Source organism: Pleurodeles waltl, chromosome 1_2, assembly GCF_031143425.1.
Source record: "Pleurodeles waltl isolate 20211129_DDA chromosome 1_2, aPleWal1.hap1.20221129, whole genome shotgun sequence".
In the NCBI taxonomy this organism is placed as follows: Eukaryota; Metazoa; Chordata; class Amphibia; order Caudata; family Salamandridae; genus Pleurodeles; species Pleurodeles waltl.
Window position 1 is genome coordinate 802,455,352 of NC_090437.1, and position 22,199 is coordinate 802,477,550.

Consider the following 22,199-nt stretch of genomic DNA (forward strand, 5'->3'; position numbering starts at 1 on the left):
CACTTTTCCTGCTGGGGTTTCATGTTATGTTACATAGTCACTGAGGAGGGTAAGCCCGCCATGATTTCCTTCTACTCCCTCTTTTGTCTTGTGGAAACAAATGGCCAATTGATGGATTTAATGGCAATTAATTGGTCACATACTCACAGAAATTAGGACAACTGTTTGAAAAAACTTTTACACTTTTGGTTTATCATGTAAATTAAGTGTCTACAGCACAGGGAATTTGGAAATAGAATTCCAGTCTCTGAATGAGGTCTAAATCCTAATAAAAATAAAGAATGTACCTCAGATGTTAAGCACAATAGCGATTATAGGTAAGTTCTATCAATGATTATTGGAGAAACATCCAGATCCTTTAAAAACCTTGGAGGGTTGATGGGCCTTACAGCTTACAAAATCAATTACTACCCATGAAATAGAACAATGCATAATGAGAATCCACAAAATGTTGAATGTATCATGCTTACGAACGCATAAATATAAACTAATATAAGATATATATTTTTACAACAAAAACATTACACCCATGGGGATGTAAGGCAGTTCCCAGTGCCTTTGCTGTGACTACATTGAAGCAGATACTGTAAAAAAAAAATTCAAGTGCTGTAAAATATAGGCATATCAGCATAAAGTTATTTAAAGAAATAAGGAGCATATGAGGTATTAATATCTATCCCACACTGAAGATATTACTTATTTGCTCAACTAGAGGCATCCCCTTGTAAGTCTCAAGTATTATATTCATTGCAATTATTCTAGCACAAATATGGATCTGTAAACATTGGCTAAGTCAGGACCCCCAACTACAAGAGTGGTGGAATGAATTTATTGACATATGTGGTTTAGAGATGGCTGTCCTAGCAAATATTCAAGGCCATTCTCATCCAGTATCTGGCAGCCGATGATCTACTTTATGCAGACATTATTTAGGGATAATCCTTTTGTCATTAGACCCTCATAACTATACATACCAAATGCCTTGCTTATGTCGGATGTCTGCATAGTTTATCCTGTAACATGTTTTATGTGGTCTATATTTGAATGTCATGAACTGCTAACAACTGTGTATCTCATGGATACTTGATTGTTTTGTATTGTTCTATATGTATATATATTACTAATTAAAAAAAGAAAATAATTAAACATAAAGACTTATGGTCACAGTCTGGTCAGATCAGAGGTATTCAGAGCACGGCATCAGGGTGCAAGAGAGCCTTACTATGTCACTGGGCTCCTTTAGAAAATCACATTTCTTCATGTGGTGCCCAGGAGAGCAGAAGCACACCAAAAGTGTTTTGGATGATTCTAGGGGTGGGGGCTGCCAGGATCAGCACAGACTCCCCCCAAGTGTCCCTACCCACAGGGATTAGGTGGCATCCTAAATCTCCCAGGGTATTAAATCAGTGACCCAAGTAGAAGAATGTACCTTATCTAAGCACTCTTAGAGGTGATCTTGTGGAATAGTCTGGGAATGTGTGGAACTCACTAATTTCTGACTAGTGACACCAAATACATTGGGAACACCCTGTCCCAAAGCATGTAGGCCTGGCATGTTTATAATTCAATGACGCATGATTTGTTATGGGAATACATTTGTGTATTATGATTTTGAGTTGAGGTTCTTGTGGTACACAAACTGTGAGCCCCTTGGCTGCAGCTTATAATGATTTTTCATTGTGTACCTACTATGGTTCAGTTCATATTGTAAAATCAAACAAAATGAAAAATGGGTATGAAAGAAGCCTCTGCATATTTTAACCCCTTTGCTGTTAAGCCTTTTCCCCCTCAGGTGGCAGGCAGTTTTTTTGGCTATTTGAGGCAGTTTGCGCTTAGGCCCTCACAACTTTTTGTCCACATAAGCTACCCACGCCAAATGTGCGTCCTTTTTTCCAACACCATAGGGATTCTAGAGGTACCCAGAGCTTGTGGGTTTCCCTGGAGGAGACCAAGAAATTAGCCAAAATACAGCAAAAGGATTGTTTAAAAAAAAAAATGGGAAAAAAAGTGCTGCAGAATAGAGCATGTGTTTTTTCCCCTGAAAATGGTATCAACAAAGGGTTTGCTGTGTTACAATCACCATCTTCCCAGCATTCAGGAACAGGCTGACTTGAATCAGAAACCACACTTTTCAACACAATTTTGGCATTTTACTGGAACATACCCCATTTTTACTATTTTGTTTTGTTTTTAGCCTCCTTCCAGTTAGTCACGGAAATGGTGTAAAAACAATGCTGGATCCCGGATAGCTAAACATTTCTGAAATGTAGACAAAATTCTGAATTCTGCAAGAGGTCATTTTTGTAGATCCTACGAGATTTTCCTATGGAAAATAACAGCTGGAATAAAACAATATAGAACTTGAGGTGAAAAAAGCAGTCCATTTTCTCCACGGTTTACTCAGTAACTTTTTTCCTGCGATGTCAGATTTTCAAAAGCAATATACTGTTACATCTGCTAGAGGGCTTGTAGGTTCATCAAGAACCCTAGGTACCCAGAGCCAATAAATGAGCTGCACCTTGCAATGGCTTTTCATTGTATACCGGGTATACAGCAATTTATTTGTTAAAATATAAAGAGTCAAAAATAGGTATCAAGGAAACCTTTGAATTTCCGAAATGGGCACAAGATAAGGTGTGGGAAGCAGTGGTTATTTGCATAACTCTGAATTTTGGGGTCCCCATACTATCATGTGAACTACAGGCTACTTCTCAAAGAGACGTCAGGAAGGAAAAAATTTAGAGAGAGACAAGGGGCAATAACACATGTTCTTCTATTCTGTGTTGCCCCAAGTCTCCGGATAAAAATGGTACCTCACTTGTGTGGGTAGGCCTAGTGCCCTCGACAGGAAATGCCCCAAAACACTATGTGGACACATCAAAATGATCAAATACAAAACTCCCTGTTTTTGCGGGGGTGCCTGCGTTTTTGGTCTTGGGCTCAGCAGCCATCTAGGGAATCCTGCAAAAACACCTGAGGCAGTCCAGGGGGGTGTGACTTGCGTGTATTTCCCAGTGTTTTCTTACCCAGTTTCCTCAGCAAACCTCAAATTCAGCTAAAAAACTCAAATTTTCTTCCACATTTCTGTGTGGGCTCACCGCACCGGCACAAATTTTCTACCACCCAACGTTCCCCTCAGTCTCACAATAAAAATTATCCCTCACTTGTGTAGGTGGGTCAAGTGCCTGTGACAGGGAAGAGCCACAAACATGTAGAAATTTAGGGGGAACCAAAGTGGGTCCAAAAGGGCAGTTTGAAAAAAACATTTTTGGGCTGACAAGTGGTGCAGAATTTGTATTGGTATAGATGCGATAATGCTGGGTGGTAGGAGTTTTGTGGAATCCTGCAGAATCCGGAAGGTACCCATCACAAAAATGTGGGAAAATGTGTGTTTTCAAGCAAAGTTGGAGGTTTGCAGGGCATTGTGGAAATGAAAACAGTGAAAGGATGCATGGGAAGCACACCACCCTGGACTCACCCAGGTGTTTAGTTTTCAGATGTGTCTAGGTCTCGTAGATTTTTCTACATGGCAGCATCCTAAAGTCCAAAAAGTGCAGCCCTTACCATTCCAAGTGGGCCAATTTTGAGAGTTAGACAAGCTCTCATGGCCCAAATGTAAAACCAAAACCCAAAATAATCAAATGTCCTCTTGCTTGCCGTGAGATAAGATGTTTTATTGTGCGCGGGGAGAGCTGAAAGACTGTTACCCCCTTCAGTTGGGGTGGGGGCATAACCATGCCTATACTGGTTGCTAGCCGCCACCTTACTATTTTTGTTTTTTAATTCCCTGGCATCTAGTAGGCTTTCTGTGCCCCCTGGGGAGTGGATCAGAGGTACTTGCCTTATCTGCCTTCCGGTGGGCAGCACAACTTTGACCCCACCCCCCCACCCTCTTTTTTTAAAAACAAAATCTTCCCTGGTCTCTGGTGGGCTTTCTGCTCCCCTTGGGGGCAGAAGGGCCTTACAAAAATAGGCCAATCTCCCCCCAAAGGGGGCAGAAATGGCCAACAGTAATGTGCCCCCATATGGAGCGACCCTTGGCCAAGGGACTGCCCCCCCAAACAAAACACACACCAATCCCTGGTGCCTAAGTGGTTTCTGCCCCCCGGGGGCAGATCAGCCTAATGGAAATAGGCTGACCTGCCCCCAAGGTGGGCAGGAATGGCCTAAAATACAATTACCCCCCATCTGTTAAAAAAAAAAAAAAATCCCTGCTGCCTAGTAGTTTCGTTCCCCCTTGGGGATAGATCGGCCTAATTAAAATAGGCCTGTCTGCCCCCAAGGGGAGCCGAAATGGCCTAACATAAATGTGCCCCACAGGGAAGCGACCATTGCCTAAGGGGTCGCTCCACTTGCATGAAATTGACGTGACAAAAAAAAAATCCCTGGTGTCTAGTTGTTTCTGCCCCCCGGGGGAGTGACCCTTGCCTAAGGGGTCGCTCCCCACGTGTAGATAAAAAAAAAAGGATACCTGGTGTCTAGAGGTTTCTACCCGCCCTGGGGGCAGATCTGCCTAATTAAAATAGGCTGATCTGCCCCCAGGGGGGGCAGAAAATGTCTTTAAAAAATTGACCAGCTCATCCAGGGTACCCGGGGGTTAACTATGCCTAAAATACTGAGTTTAGGAATAGTGGTATTTGTGCAACTCTGACTTTGGTGTTACCTGTACTATCATGAGAGACATTTTGCTCCTTCTTGTATACTGACTTAAATTTGGAAGCCAAAAAGTAAGAATAATTAAATTGATAATAACAAATGTTCTACTATTCTGTGTTCCTACACTTCTCTCAATAAAATGGTAATCCATTTCTGTGGGTGGATCTAGTGTCAACAATAGGAAAGGTCTCAAAATGCAACATCGAGACCTAAAATTTTGCCTTCCAAATTGAGCCATTTTAGCAATCGTGATCTCAATGTTATTTGGGCCTGGAGGTCAGCTGCTACCCAGAGAAGTGTATTAAACCTAGTCATTTCTGGAAATTCGACATCCATTGGAATCTACTGTGGTGAGGCTTCTGTGGAACCTTTGTTCTAATACCCAGAATGCCATGTACACCTCAAACCTGGCAAAAACACATATATTCCTCAGATTGCTATGAGAGCTATTTCTGAAATCTGCAGGGATCCACAAAATCCCTACCATCCAGCAATGTCATACATTTCAACAAAAATGGCACCCCACGTGTGTGACTATGCTTCACAACGGCAGCAGCCCCAAAATGCAACGTTGAGACATCAACTTTTCACCATAGAAACTGACCCATTTTGGCAATGTGGGTGAAGAAGTCACTGAATCCTTGTAGTAGATAATAATTTTATTAGAAGACTATTCATAAGAATGAGATAACACATACATGTCTGGACTCCAGAGTGCAGTGATCTTAACTCCCTTCCCTTCCAGTTACATTCTCATTGGAACTTCATTAGGATTCTGAATATTTAAAGGAATGCACTCTACTTAAAGTCATAGTCAAGAATACAACAGTGGGGAGCAGGAGTATTTGGGCCCAGGCTTGGTCGGCACCAGAGGAAACCTATGAAATTCAAATACTTCTAAAAACCTGACGCCCAGGAGATTTCAGGGTGGTGTGACTTCCATGGATTCCACATTACTTTCTGTTACCTAGAATGACCTGTAAACGTAATACTATGGCCAAAACCAAGGGATTGTGTAGGACCTAAGCCCTGGCCGGTGGGGGGGGTGGGCGTCTCCCCAAAACCAATTGCTAGGTAGCGTTAACCATTTTAATAAAGTGGACATAATGTGCATTTGAAATACTTTTTTTTTCCAATTACTGTGATGTGAAAGTGAAACTTGTTGCCTCCTCATGCCATAACTATGCTCTCTGAGTGCCAATTAAGACTAGAGACACTGCTGGTAAAAGGGCAATGTCATCTTTGTAGTGTTGCATCTTCCTGGTGGATCCCTCCTTGAGGATCGATCCCAAGACCACGATCCCAAAGCAGATATCCACAATGTAAACCCTAGCAACTACTAAGCAGACAAACTAATGGGAGCATCCTCTGAAGGCCTCACATACTATAGGGGGTGCACTCTCAAGAGCACTTATAGTGATTAAATAACCCCCTAAAAGGGATCCAACTTTACAAAAATAAGTATCTCTGGAGGCTTCTAGCCATACCAAAGTCAACATATACTTTTAGATGTCATATACAATTTATTAAATCTTTGATGTAGGAATCATGTAGGAATCATTCAACTTCAGACCAGTGCAATTATGGCACTCAGTATGGTCCTGTCCTGAACTAGCATTTACAAGAGTGATATTGGCAGACTGTATGTCCTTAGCGAGACCAAAGAAATACCTTGTCTGCAAAATTTAATGGAGTGCTTGAAAACTAATACAGATTTGTATTTTTTTTTTACTGCATCTAGGTTCTGGAGCAGAAATATCTAAGACTAGTCTAAAGTCTTTATTGAGGGAAGTGGCAAAAAAGAGCAGCTGCTGAGTAAGCCGAAGTCACAGTCACAGGTTACATAAATGGGGAAGAAACGGTGGGGACAACATTTTACCTCGATGGTATTCATTACCAATACCATAGGTTCCTGGCCAATTTTAGACTTAGGATTTTACATCATATGACCACCTTCTCAGAGAGACATTATTGGCCGCCTCTGTCTGAAATGTCCATATGATGCCTACTCTGCTAAAACAACATTGCATTTAACAATTGTTTCTAAATTGTACACAGCACCAAGCAAATGCTACCTAAGGCCAATATTCTTAAACTAGAACATACGTGAGCACCAAACAGCTTTTAGATATTTAAGGAAATTGGAGGACATGATAATGGGCAATAGCTTGATAGCCTATATCCTTTGCCTGTTACACTTACGGAAAGCGCTGGGGCACATAGAAAATGTAATTTATGAAAACAGCTCTCCACGAGGTTTTTACTCTAGGATAAATAGGTTCACGAAGGCTCATGAACTTGGAAGGGGTTCAACGTTTCCGGAGGTAGGCTATTTAAACCCCATAAAAAGCTGAGAGGGAGCTATTGTGGATCAATTTAGGAGGTTTTTACCCCATACTCTCAACGAAATTTTCGTTGGCATTGAGAACCCTAGGGCAATAATTAAAATCAAACTATTATCTATCTGGTCATAGAGATTAATTGTAAAATCTTTGGTTCCCTGATCGCTATTTTTTTTATGAATAATTTTAGAAAGTCTTGTATTTTTACGAATTCTGCGTCTCTCATTTTGGCGTTTCTTGTGATGTCTAGCTTTTTATATAGTTGCTGAGATCAACTGGCAAAATAAACAACTTTTTAATAATTATCGTATAAAATACTTTGATATATGCTTGAGCTTTTTACTGTACTTTTATGATTTTATAATACAAAATTGAATAAAGATTCAAGAATGAACGATTAATTGAGTAGTTTTATTGTGTTCCTTAGTTATGAATTTCTAGCTCAAAGACCCTGAATTAGTCTTGGACTTGCTACTTTGACAGCCAAGTTCTAAAAGGGGCACTTGCATCCCAGTTTGATGGTCTGCAGTACAGGAGCTCCAGAACACCAGAAGCAAGTGACTTTAGTTGACATGATTAGGGAACAGTAACTCTAGCTGCCATGGGGTCCGCTGACTGGCTGACCCAGATTTCTTACAACCTCCATCTCCATAAAGATATGAATTCAAGAGGAGTGGAACACACTCATAATCATGGAACTCATTAAGAACCAAAGTGACCAACTCATTAAACGCCTCCCACTTATGATACCACACATTGGGGATCACAAACACAGCACCTACACTTTTGATGCTAAGTTTCCTTTATTTATTCACGGACAGCAGAAAGGACGTCATGGTGGACTTTATTAATTACAGCACAGACCAACATATCTCCTTATATGGTGAGGGTTTTCTGAGAGACTTCAATCTCCGCTAAGTACAAATAGGCTCACTCATCACTTCTTTAATCCTTCATATCTGACAAAGCAACTGCCCGCACCAACCAAGGAGATGCAATGGAATTCAATGCACCAGCATTTGAAAAGCATATAAACAAATAATTATCCTAATTAAATGTTTTTTTAAAGAAATAAAATGAGATAGATAATAGCAGATGAGTGCACTACAACAGTAAAATCCTCGGATAAAGTACACATCCCATTTATGTTTTTAGGTATTTCAAATAAGTTCGTACAGCTCAGACTTGCTATGTTCTCTATACCTGATTAACAACCAGCTTTCCTCACATGAAAGCTGATTTAGGGGATAATTGTAAGAGAGGCAGAATAGAAAATAAATACTGCATGTTTGACCTGAGTAAAGCAATCCCTCTTCCAGTACTGGCTTATATATAAGAGGGCATAAGGGCGTCGACCCACCGCTTTCCTCTTCAGCTAATTGCATTAAATGTTACAGTTATTAGATGAAAACTAAAAATGTTACACATCGTTTGTTTTCTTGTAAAAGCTGTAGTATCATCGTTGCAACAGAAGAAGGCTCCACTTGCTGTATTGAGCATGTGTCAGACTGTGGCTGTTACACCCTGGCCTTACACAGACACAATACATATATGATATGGAGTATGAACAATAGGAAGTGCAGCATGTCAGATAATGGAGCTTCAGCGCTTGGCAATCATATGCCCTCTTGCCCAATCAGAAATCGAAGCAGAGAAAATGTGTCTGTATAACCGTCTCTGTATGCGTGTCTGGATATTGTGTCTATATGTGTTTCAGTGTTTGTATGCATGAGTATTTGCATGTGTGAGTGCAACTTGAAATTGAAAGCCTGTGAGATAGGAAGACTCGAACCGGCAGATTGGCAAGAATGGGATCCTGAGGGAGAGAAGCACCCCTGCTTGCTGCATTTCCCCCTTCCGGTTCAGGCTCGTTGGAGTGTTCAGGTCAGTTATCACATTTCTGCCCCACCATCACAGGACTCCACTACGTGTCCGTAAACTGGACTCTCGTGTCTTACATAGGTCATTGCCTGCTTTCATGTGATTCAATTTATCACTTGAGTATTACTCATGTGCAGTTTTTAAATAGCAGAGCAGAAACATCTTACTTTAGGCACATTCTGATAGTCTGACGATGATACACGCTGCTCTTTCCCACATTGTAGGAACTTTTTTAGTGATTTATAGCTTGCAGTTTTTATTATTTTTGTATTTTAAATATTTTTTAACGGTTTTATGGTTTGTACAGATTGTTATTTAAGCTTGTGTTTACGTGTTATCAAAAAAATAAAAGTAGGAATAAATCATAAATCGTTCACATTTTTACAAATATAAAGACATGATTTACCTTATCTATCTGTTCTGGAGAACAAGTCGAGAAAGACGCTCTGACATAAGGACAAGGTTTTGACCTGTCAGTTAAATAGCTGTTGCCAGGAGCGAGGAGCACCTAAGCAATAATAACAAAATATAACCTCATTAGTATTTCATCAGGTACTTTCTTGGGAGAAGCAGTTCTCTACTACTGGTTTCAGTGCAAATGTGGGCCCCTACATCCTATTGCACAACCATAGAAAACAAAATAAAATCTGCAAGAAAGACAATCATTTTAAAATCCAGGAGGTTTGTTTTATGCATAGTTCATGGAAAACAGACACAAAATATCCATATGCAAATATCCCAACTCCGTGCAAATATCCAGGCACACAGAGCACAATACCGACAAACCCTCTCAGGAAAACAGACATATAGGTACTCACGCATACAGAGACAGTCACACATGAAGAAAAACTAAGAAGCACAGTAAACATGCACAAATTGAAAAGAGCCCATATATTTATACATATACAGAACATGCTCAGACATCCATGCACACAGAGACACGTGTAATCTACCAGGTTGCCTTGAACACAGCATCTCACTCTCTGTGCAAATGCCTCTTTTTGTGTGGTCATCCCTCTTTTTGTGCTGAATTTATATTGCTGATTTTAGGATTTGCATTCTGGGACACTGCTATAGTGTGCCCTGTGTATGTGACCTGACCCCTAACACAGTTCAAACGTTGCTAAACCTTAATTGGCTACATAACTATGGTGTCCAAAAATACACCCCGGGATGGAAAGTTATATGTCACCTTTAGATCACAGTGCTACTCTGACATCCCCTAGTGTGACCAGGCAAACAAGACTCAAGGTCTGACACTGCAGCGCGCAGCTGCCTGCAAAAATTAACCATTTTAACAGGAGAAAAACTCTCTAATAAATATAACCCCCCCCTATGTAGAACTTGCAGACCACAAGACAGAGTGCATGGTATCTAAAAGTAGGACATGTGGAAATTTAAAATGAACATGTTCTTACCATGACTACCACCCAAAAGCTATTTTCACTTTAGGAAACTGGTTGGCCCAAAGGGAAACACTGGCTAACATTATTAGATGCTAATACTACTATCCTAGGCTAGGGACCAGTTATAAATATGATTCAATAACTATTTTGAAGATTTTGTAATGCCCAGCTTAATAGTGAAGTCAGATTGTTAGTCACTTTTAAGGTGAAAGGCCTTTTATAAATGTACCCTTTCGCTCCCTAAAGCTCCCGGAGACTAATTTGCAGTAGCCTCCAACTGTCACCGAGATGGATGCTAGGCTTGATGAGATGTGAAAAACTGCTCCCAAAGTGGAGGCAAAGGTCTGGATGTGTATCTCTTGAATAGGGCTAGCTATTAAAAATAATAAAGCAACATTTGTTAACAGTTATTGAAAATGCAATTCAGACTATTGTATGTGTAGGCAAGATGCGGATTGCATGAGCAGACACACGCTGCATCTCTTCTCACTGCAGCTGCATGGGGTGAAGCAGTGTTGCACCTGTAGCTCTTGTGCGGCAGCCCTGACAACCCCACAGCGACAGGGATGCACCTGAGCCGCATTGAGCACCTGTGAGTCTGAATTGACTGTGGCAACGGCACTTGGGTGGGCGGTCCTCCAGGCACTGGTGAAGTTCTGCATCTTCAGGCAGGGTCTGCATTGTTGGTGCTTTGGGAGCCAAAAGGAGAGTACGGATGGAGGAAGCATGCTGCCTACACCTCAGCGCCCCTCTCAGGATTGATTGGGTGAAGTCTCTGCAATATCACAAGGTGCTGTAGGAGTTGTATATCCAGCTAAGGCGAAACTGATCAGGCATGGCAAGTTTAAAGGGCAAAAAGCCGGTACAAGCCACAAGAGACTACGTGGTTTAGTATTGCAGAAAGTGCTGTTGCATGCTGGCAGCAAAATGAGTGAGGTTAGGGGTGAGCGTGCCAAATGTGCAGAGCGGACAAGGATACGGAAGGGGTATGTTGGCTTGTCCTCTGTCACTGCAGGTGGATAGCAGGCAGAGATGAGCTCTTCAAGTGGTCGGCAAGGGTGTACTCCTGCAGAAGGGGAGGCATGTGAGTTACTTGGAGACCTTCTAGTGTTGCCAGATTAGGAGGCGCAGGCCTCTGGCCAGGTTAGCCATTGGACTGGGACAGGAGACTGCTAGTATATTTGAAATCACCAGCGAAAGTACTAACTTGGGAGTGGACTTTGTCAAGTTAAAGCCTTGAGGAAAGAACACGGCTAAGATATACCACGGCAATCCAGGAGCAATGGCATTAAAATGATACCTGTATCTGTCGTTTGGGCAGGAGGGGATCTGATGCTGGTGGACTCCCTTGATTATGGAGATACATTTTACTCATTGACTGATGACTCAGATGCTTCCAGCTCAGAGGATCTGCCTGAGGTTACAGGCACCTCACATTCGGGGAGCTGCTCGAGTAGTCTGACGGATGGTGCTCTGATCTCCATGATCAAGTGTGTTAAATGGTTTAGCAGATCTAAGAGAAAAAAGAAGGGTGAGATCATTGAGCCTGGAGGGATGACTGGTATCTCTGAAGCTCAGACAATGCCCCGGGTCAGTGCTCTGTGAGGCCTCTGCCCCCATAGTCTCTTGCCTGACATCTAATTCAGGCTCTGAGAAACCAGGTCCCAAAGTTCTTGTCTCCTCCAGGGACCATCCTTCAAGTTCAAGTTCTGGTTGCTCCACACCTCATACATCAAGTCACTCACAATACATATGCCTTCATACAACAAGCCAAAATAGGTGAACAGGTGTTCGAAATTTCAGCATCCATATCCACTGATACTCAGGGGCTGATTTAGTTTGTGCAACTGCAAAACAGTACCCTCTCTGCCAAACTGTCAGTCCCCATGGCTATTTATTGTGTTGCATTTTTAATATTCTAACATAGCACAGTCACACACAATACACGCACACTCATACAAATAAGCAAAAAAAGGAGACTAGTGATGGAAACTTCAGCATTCATGTCAATCAAGTGATAAACGTATAACAGCCAGTGGCGCAAGTGTTAACCAAAATGAAGTAGTGTAAATATGAGCCTATTTAAGTGATATTGAACATTGCACAGGGTAGACCTACTTCAATGTTACCTTGTCTGTTGCCTGTAGCCTATTCCTTGCCTGAATCTTTCCACTAGAGACTCAGGGGGTGATTTATTTTGGCATGGAGGGTACTTGGTCCCAACAGTGACAGAGTACCTTCTCTCCACCACCAGAGAAGGCTGGGTTGCCCTGGAAGTCGCAATGAGGGATTATTTGACTCTGAGCCTAGGCAGGGCTCGCGGAAGTTAGGGCGTTTTTCAGTCACGCTCCCTTCTGTCACTCCTCATGTATGGATTACAACAATAGGAGGATATCCTTGCTCTGGATTATTAGGAACAGGATCCCAGGACAATCTTGTTGTCTGGTTGTTCCCACCAGACTTCCTCCAGGGCCTGGGTGGAGCTGCTGGAGGCCTGACTCTGCAGCTGTGCTCCAACCCTTTCCAGATTGGCCTGATTTTGAGCGGTTAGCCCGCACTGTACTGTGAATTGTGAGGGACAGTCTAAAACCGGAGGTCCTGATGAGGTCTCATTTGATTCTCCAAGCCCAACTAGGGCTCCAGGAGGTTGAATGTGTTTGCTCTGATGCCTTTCTTTCACTTGGTGTGCATGGATTACAAGAAAGGCAGGTAGCCTTTCTCTGGATTATTAGGGACAAGTTATGAGAGACCCAGTGCTTAATTTGTAAATAAAAAGGTGCAGGTGCCCAAAGTCCTCCTCTTGAACATGCGGCTGCTGCAATTAAATGTGTGAAAACAGAATACTGAGGCGGCCCAATCCTGAAGCCATCTCGTCCTCTTCAATTCATTTAAAGCCACTCCCTGCCCCTTCAGCTCACTCTAGCAGCTTTCTACTTTCTCCCTTTGTGATGCTTTTTCGTTTTTCCCTTCCTCCATCTTTCCCATTTGTATCTTTTGCTCGCAGCAAATGTTTGAGGCAGAAGAATAAGCCCCGTCCCTCAAAAATAAGTGCCGGTGCTCAGCACCGGAAACAACAAGCACAAATTAAGCACTGGAGAGAACCCCTTGTCCTCTGGTCTTTCTCCCTAGGTGCTGCAAGGGCTTGGGTTGGCCTGCCATGGGGATAGAACATTCACCTATTGCAGATATTGAAAAGATGTATGTGAAATAACTGTGCATGTATCTGGTACGTGCCCTAAAACAAAGGGCGTAACAATCAAAAGACACAATTTTGTTTTGCAATTAATAGAGCAAAAAGATGTGATTGGATAACACATAGGGAACCACATATCAAGGTGAAATAAGATTGGTACTGCTGTGATAGTTGAAGTTTCAATCCAATATAAAAAACTCACAAAGTACCCTTGAACATGCATTTGAATGTAATGTCAACTACTACAAGGAACTATCGCAAGATATCAAAACTCACAAACTGTTCCACTGTGAAATTTCATGGTTTCATCATAGGAGGTCGGGGTATTTGGCTTCAATGTAGTGGCATTGCTATAACCCATCTTAAACTACAAATGTCTTTCTTGTTTCAGAAAAATATATGCCTGGATACTCTGATGGACACTGATTGATTGGCATATCACATAGTTACACAATGCATTGTGTATTGCATCTCATTTCAGGTAGAATATTATTTTAGAAATGTTGGCAGATAATAGGTACCTTAATCTCCCTCAAAGTAGAATATTATTATAAAATGTTGGCACATAATAGTTAACCTAAATGATAATGTGTGACATTGATACCCGGATTTAGAACTAGATGAATGTTACCAGTATTAGAATTAGTTCAATGTTACGTGCATTAGAGCTAATTGAATATTACCATAGTTGTATGTGTAAAGTTAGGATTGATAAATAATACTGGAGGGGGTACTGTAAATATTTAAATGTGATTAATCTAACATTAGCCGTGAAGGAAACTTGAAATGTAGTTGCACTCATTGACAATCTGTAGGTAAAGGTAGGGTTGTTAGAGTAGTACTGGAGGGAGTGCTATCTATTTAGAATGTTAACCTAAAATGAGCAACCGAGTAAAGTGCTACAAGATAGCGAAATGCCTTGTCATCTAATTAGTGAGTAAGGTAGTAGTAGATAGCCAAATGCCTTGTAATCTAATTAGTGATGCACATGAATAGATGAACAAGAGCCCCACTGTTCCTAACTACATTCTAGTAAAACCAAAGTCAATAGAACATGCTTGTACAATCAGTGGGGGGAGAAGGCCATGTTTAGCTTGACACCAGTCTGGCACTATAAAGAGACATAAGAGATGTAGAATAAGTGGAAGGCCCTCAGGTCACCTGTGAAATACCACCACAGTTTAGCTTTTTCACTTATCTGGTGATGCAGAGGGGCAAGTCCTGTGGAGCGCTCGCTTCTGGCTCCAAGCACCCAAAGTCTACTAGGTGACCTACTCTGGAGACAGTGGCAGGTGAATGGGGAGTTTGACTGGGGTGGTAAACCTGTCAAACAATATCGCAGGTGTCCTAAGGGGATCTCAGGGAGGATAGAAACCTCCCATGAAGCAGAAGGGCAAAAACACACTAGATCTTAATTTTCATTATGAATAGACAGACTGTGGAAGTGAGGCCTCGTGATCCTTCTATTGTTTTGGGTGTCAAGCAGGAGATGTCAGAAAAGATAACGGCTTATGGCAGCCAAGAGTTCATAGTGACATCACACTTTTAATCCTTCGATGTTTGCTCTTCCTATCATTATGAAGCAGAATTCACCAAGCGTTGAATTGTTTACCCACTAATAGGGAATGTGAGTTGTTTAGACTGTCATGAGAGAGGTTAGATTTACTCTACTGAGGATGTGTTGTTGCAGTTGTGATCCTTCTCAGTACGAGAGGAACCACAGGTTCTTACATTTGGTGTATGTGATTGGCTGATGTGCTAGTGGGGCAAAGCTACCATCTGTCGGATTATGACAGAAAGCCTCGGAGTCAGAATCTCACCTAAACCATAACAATACCCCAGTGCTGTGGAGCATTGCTTGGCCTAGGATAGCTGGCCCCTGTTCAAACAGATGACTGCAGGCTGGCCAGCACAGCTAACTCCAAGTTGTGTCCCCCCTCCGGCTTCTGTAAGCCCCCACTTTGTGAGACCTTAATAGTCAAGGAGAAATGGCTTACAAGGCAGGCTGAAGGGGATGAAGGGTTGGCTGAGGGCTTAGCCTTTCTTAGCTCCCTAGGCTTGGGCACCAAGAAGGTGGAAGGGAGCAGCCTGGGCCACCCTTAGCCGATGGACTAGAGTTACATGGCCTAACCACGGCATAGTGGCAGCAGACAGGGGGTACCTTCATGCCCCTCAGGGGTGTCGAGCCAAAGCCAGACTCAGCACGAAGGCCCAGGGAGATCCTGGGGTGGGGGTGGTATCCGACCAGTCAGAGGTCTGGGGATCCTACAGGCCAATTGGCTTCCTTAATCCCCCATGACAGGTAGGCAAAGCCATGCCTTTTACCTGGGAGGGATGGTACCCACAGGCCAGGGCTCTAGGCCACCTTCTATACCAGGAGCCAGGGTGGCTTTGGGCTGGGAAGGAGTATGGGATTCTTACAGGCTGAACAGACTCTTGTTGAGAGGTGGCAAAGCCATGGCTTTAGTCTGGGAGGCCAAGTCCCCACAGGCCAGGGCTCCAGGCGCTGGGCAGGGCCACCTTCCTTACAAGGCCAGGGTGGCATCAGATTGAAGAGGAGTCTGGGGCTCCTGCTCCCTGAACAGTTCCCCTAGTCCTCCCATTGGAGGTCTGGTCCCCGCAGGTCGGTGGTGCCAGCCAGCATGTAGAGCCTCCTATCCTGCCCAGAGCAGTGTGGTACCCCACCTGCAAAGGTTTCCCAGGTTTCAATATGTCCACCAGTTAGCTTATCAGCTTTTTGTGGGCAAAAATATCCAGTGACATTTCATTCTCAAGGCTGATCCAGCCAATGGATGAATATGGGTGTGCCATTTCAGAAAACCACTTCACCAGCTCCTCCTTCCTAATTTGAACTATGCCCAGGCCTACTTTTAATGCAAAAGCAGGTTTTTGTGTCATCAGTTTAATTATAATGTGGTTGTCAACATTGATATCACCAGAAGCAAACATAATGCTCCCCTATATACAGCAACATCAGTTTCTATATTAGTGAACAATCAAATGACCAATTTTACTGAAGAAAAACACTAGCTGTGGTATAATGTTCAAATGTTAATTTTCACTGAGGATGTATGTTACCTCCTTCTTGAAGGCTTTTTCCAAGACCAGGTTTTCTGTATCTTGAATATTCTTTATCTTTATCCATAAAAACATGCCTGCATTAGGGCACTGCCACTCCGCCAAACCTAGCACAAACAAAAGACATTTAAAACAAAAACATTACAGGTAAATTAGCTTTCACTAACCTTAATTTTCAGCTACAGCTGTTGATGCTAAGACAAGCCAAACAAGTGCAGCAATGCATGATATTTGGTTATCCCACTGACTATTTGGAATTTGTGGAAATGCATCATTTTTGTAAGCATTGAAAGCTTCAATCTTGGTCCTATTTAGCAATTAATTCCATTCTATACTTATTTCAATTTCCAGTGCATTTATCCACATTGTTTCTTATCCTGACAACAGTTTTTTCTGCCTCCCCTTTAAGGTAGTTTGGATGCATGAAAGTTTATTGGAAACAGAATTTAAATATATTATGCTGCTTTCCATAGTATTTCTAGCAATTGGTAATGTGTTTGCTTTTTTCTAACATGGGAGCTGTGTTAATGGATTCATAGTTTAACTCGCATTGTGTTTCACTAACATAGTAGCTGCCACATAGACCTCTAGTTCTATACACATATGCCTTAAACTCACAAGTGACAAAATGTTGAGTTTGACATTGGTTTTCCATTTGTGGTTGGTATATGCTATCCAGTTTAACCAAATAACCATAAAATATGAAAAGGCCAATGCCCCTTTTTGAATGGTAGCCCTAATTTGTTTGCAAAAATTTATTGTGATTTGTTAGACGCTGCACATTGAGGCACTGCTTCCCCGTGTGTATGATCCATGATTGGCTTACTCAGCTTTCTTGTAAGGTCACAGTATATGATGTAGAAAATACACCTATGGTATTGAAAGTTAAAATGTCACTAGTGGAGTGCAACGCTTATTGTGCCAAGACCTATTGTGACAAGAAAAACATGATTCAGGTCTGCCATTGGAGCCTGACTTCTACAGTGTAAAATCTGCAGTGTCACCTGTTAAAATAACCCTTTTTGGCAGGTTAAAACTTCACTTGTTTCCCACAAAGTAGGGTGCATGGTATTTAAAAGTGGGGCACGTTAACAAATAGTACTAAAAACGGGGTGTAATATGAGGAAATGGCGCTCAAAGTACTAGTCTGCCAGTATAATTATTGGGGAAACCCCACAAGGGAAACACCCAACCCTCAGAGGTCCTAAACCTCACACTAATAATACATTGCACAATGGGGTGACCCCTAGAAAAACACTGATAACAAATATTTAAACAACTCGTAATGTAAAGATGATACTATCCATCAAAGTCTCCTCAAGTACATAAATGTAATAAAGTAACCCAAAACAATATTATGAGTATAGAACAAAGGGAAGAAAACTGTAACATCAGTAGTCCATAATTATTCAAATTAACGGATTACAACCAACTTTCGGTTACGCTTATTAAAGCAATTAGTCCACGGTATTTGATGAAAAATGTTTAATTGTTGAGCGATCTTTGATCCAAATTGTTCATATGTCCAAATTCAAGCCACATTCTGGTTACAAGACGTTCAAGCCAACACGTGTTTCGTCTTTGGGAGTGAATAACATCCCTAAACGACTTCTTCAGGGCTTACAGATCCAAAAATAATCGAGAAATAAACTGTAGATTCAGCAATAATAAATTGTCCTATAGACTACTTCAACATCTGATATTTCAACTGGTCTCAATTTCGAATTGTCAGCATAATTAAAGAATCACCGGCATCTTCCGTCTCCTGTTTCATGAACGTCTAGCGAGTACGCTGACAAATAGTTTTACTGTGTCCCTACAGTACTAAAGTCCTAAGATATATTTTCCCTCTGGCATGCTTAGTTCTATGTAGGAAACCAGAGTACAGAATAAAAGACCAAGAGCCTAATCTAGAGTGTAGTGGATGGGGTTACCCTGTCACAATCTTGACAGATATTCTGTCTGCCGTATTACAATCCCATTATATCCTATGTGAATGGCGGACGGGATATGTTAGAAATGGGGTCTTTAGTTGGCAGTCAGGTTAAACCCTGTCCAAGCAAGGACCCTCACTCTAGTCAGGGTAAAAGAGAATCACCCTCAGCTAAGCCCCGTTCGCCCCCTTGAGAGCTTGGCATGAGCAGGCAGGCTTAACTTCAGAGTGCTAGGTGTAAAGTATTTGTACCAACACACACAGTAACTTAATGAAAACACTACAAAATGGCACAACACAGGTTTAGAAAAATAGAAAATATTTATCTAAACAAAACAAGACCAAAACTACAAAAATCCAACATACACAAGTCAAGTTATTAGTTAAAACGTAAAAAGAGTCTTCATGTCCTTTTAAACACAATGCTAACGCTGTTGGTGTGAAAATGTACCTGGGCTGCGTCAAAATAACCCACATGGGCGAGTGTGCGTTGAAAAAGGGAAACAGTGCGTCGATTTCTCACCTCGCAAGTGAGGTTGTGCGTTGTTTCTTCTTCTCCGGTCCGATCGGCGTCCATTACTTCTTTCCCTGCAGGAGAGAGATGCGTCGATCCGGACAAAGCACCTCGGGACCGGGCAGGCTTGCGTTGATTTTCTGCACCCAGTGGCATTGTGTCATTGCAGCCTCTGTCAGCGATGCCGAGCGTCGTTTCTCCAATAGCGTGCGTCGATTTCACAGCCACGCTGCAAGGGTTGCATCGATTTCAGCTGCGGGGCTGACATTGTGTCCTTCCTTTAGCCGCTCTCGGAGATTGCGTCGGAAATTTCCCCGCACTGCGATCTGTGCGTGGATTTCCAACCTTGGTCCACCAGCTTCACCTGTCAAGGCCTCAGGAACTGGATAGAGCACCACTTGGCAGGGCAGGAGTCTCAGCAGAGGCTCCAGGTGCTGGCAGAGAGAAACCTTTGCTGTCCCTGAGACTTCAACAACAGGAGGCAAGCTCAGTTTCAAGCCCTTGGAGAGTTCTTCACAAGCAGGAAGGCACACAAACTCCAGTCTTTGTACTCTTGCACAGGCAGAAAATGCAACTGCAGGATAGCTCCACAAAGCACAGTCACAGGCAGGGCAGCTCTTCTTCCTCAGCTCTTCAGCACTTCTCCAGGCAGAGGCTCCTCTTGGTTTCCAGAAGTGATCTCTAGTCTGTCGTTTTGGGTGCCATTCTTATACCCATTTTGCCCTTTGAAGTAGGCTTACTTCAAAGAAAAGTCTCTCTTTTCTTTGGCCCAGGCCAGGCCCCAGACACACACCAGGGGGCTGGAGACTGCATTGTGTGAGGGCAGGCACAGCCCTTTTAGGTGTGGGTGACCACGCCTCACCTCCCTCTCAGCACAGATGGCTCATTAGGATATGCAGGCTACACCCCGCTCCCTTTGTGTCACTGTCTAGAGAGAGGTGCAAACAGCCCAACTGTCAAACTGACCCAGACAGGGAATCCACAAACAGGCAGAGTCACAGAATGGTTTAAGCAAGAAAATGCTCACTTTCTAAAAGTGCCATTTTCAAACACACAATCTTAAAATCAATTTTACTAAAAGATGTATTTTTAAATTGTGAGCTCAGAGACCCCAAACTCCACATATCTATCCGCTCCCAAGGGGAATCTACACTTTAATCATATTTAAAGGCAGCCCCCATGTTAACCCATGAGAGGGATAGGCCTTTCATCAGTGAAAACCAAATTTAGCAGTATTACACTGTTAGGACATATAGAACACATTAATATATGTCCTACCTTAAACATACACTGCACCCTGCCCATGGGGCTACCTAGGGCCTACCTCAGGGGTGTCTTACATGTAAGAAAAGGGAAGGTTTAGGCCTTGCAAGTGGGTACACTTGCCAAGTCAAATTGGCAGTTTAAAACTGCACACACAGACATTGCAGTGGCAGGTCTGAGACATGATTACAGGGCTACTAATGTGGATGGCACAACCGGTGCTGCAGGCCCACTAGTAGCATTTGATTTACTGGCCCTGGGCTCCTCTAGTGCACTTTACTAGGGACTTACTAGTAAATCAAATATGCCAGTCATGGAGAAACCAATCAACAATACAATTTACACAGAGAGAAAATGCACTTTAGCACTGGTTACCAGTGTTAAAGTGCTCAGAGTTCAAAAGCCAACAAAAACAGGTCAGAAAAAATAGGAGGGAGGAGGCAAAAAGATTGGGGATGACCCTGCGTAAAGGAAAAAGTCCTACAGGATATCGGTCATGTTTGTGATGGAGTAACCCATCCACCTTCCACCAAACTCTAAATCAGGTCCTAAAACTGTATCTCAGGAATGGGAAAAGCTAGAAAACTAATTAAATTACTACTTTTAATAGTTATTAAAAATCCAATTCGATGGTGAAGTAGAATTCGTAATAAATATTAAGGAAAAGTTACTTATAGGGGTTAACGTTTTCCTGTCTGAGGTCCTGGGGGATAATTAGCTTTAACTCCCAGCCTATACTTGGCTTGAATGAGGTGTGAAATTCCTCCCAGGAGCTACTGTGATTGACAGGTCAACCCAAATGGGCAGGTCTGATTCCATTGAGCTCAGTAGAAGAGTAGGGCACCACAAGGTCAAATTCTGACTGACACGTCTGTTTGAACCATCTGAAACACTTTGGCACACTTGAAACTGAGCAAACAGAATACCAAGACAATTCTTGTGTATCCATTGTCTAGTGCTGAAGAACCCTGCTTTTGTCTTACCAGAATTTTCTCTCTTGTTTGTTGTGAGTACTGGCCCTTATAAAACTAGAAGTTGATGTTAGTTATGGGTGGACACCAATGATTTTCACAGTATACTCCCCTATATAACCCAGATGTTCAGACACCATGTGTTAGTGTGGCTGAAGATTCTGTCCATTTTGCCATTGCTATGGCACATGGCATTTTGGGACTGTTTTCTGGTAAAATAAACAGGTATTATTGAAAATGTGGGTAGGATTGGCCTGGAAGCTTTTACCCCATTGAGTATGGAGTGCCAAGGTTTCACCCCCCACCCACTAACTGGTTCCAGGCATAAATATGGCACCCCAAGGCACCTCCTTAGAATGCTTTCTGAACCTGTGGGAGAACAGAAGGCTAATTCTGCAGTCTGATACCTGAGAGAAGCCTTGGATGACTCAACCTGCCCCACTGTACTTAGGACAACATAGTAGACTCCAGTGGTCAGTTGGCTGACCTCCTGTGCAGCTACAGGACACAACAAGCCTCAAAAGGTATTTTTCCTGGATGTTCCCAGCAGAGCAGTGGCAACTCAAACTTTGGCTGGACTTTGCTGGTGACCTCCGCATCACACCTTGAGAGTCTTTTTGTCCCTCGGAGAGCCATAGAGGTTTACTGCGAAAATATCCGACCAACATTTCCACAAAGTTGGACTGAATTTCAGGTTTGTTCTATACAGAGATCTCTGCACCTCCAAAATAAATGACAGAGTCCCTCTTTTTGTTGGGACTTATGAGCTTTTTCAACCAGAAACTTTAAAAGCTCCAAAGGGGCTAACTATCTTGACGTATCCGACATGGTGGCGGCTACAATTTCAGCTTTGTCTCATGCAGAGAAGAGTTTTTCTATAAAAAGTGGCTTTGTGGATTAGGGCTTAGTAATTGTATTGAACCTTTCTACTTCAAAGCTCCAGGGGGACCAATCTATCTTGT

General features: G+C 42.5%; 1 protein-coding gene across 1 annotated transcript in view; it reads right to left on the reverse strand.

Annotated features, from left to right (window-relative positions):
- The window catches only part of LOC138304344 (kynurenine/alpha-aminoadipate aminotransferase, mitochondrial-like), a 439,058-nt gene that overhangs the window by 8,418 nt on the left and 408,441 nt on the right, over positions 1 to 22,199 (reverse strand). Inside the window, exons 12-13 of the mRNA XM_069244319.1 lie at positions 16,557 to 16,663; positions 9,286 to 9,387 (exon numbers count right to left, since the gene is read on the reverse strand). Of these exons, the coding sequence (XP_069100420.1) occupies positions 9,286 to 9,387; positions 16,557 to 16,663 (209 nt within the window). The remainder of the gene's footprint in view (positions 1 to 9,285; positions 9,388 to 16,556; positions 16,664 to 22,199) is intronic.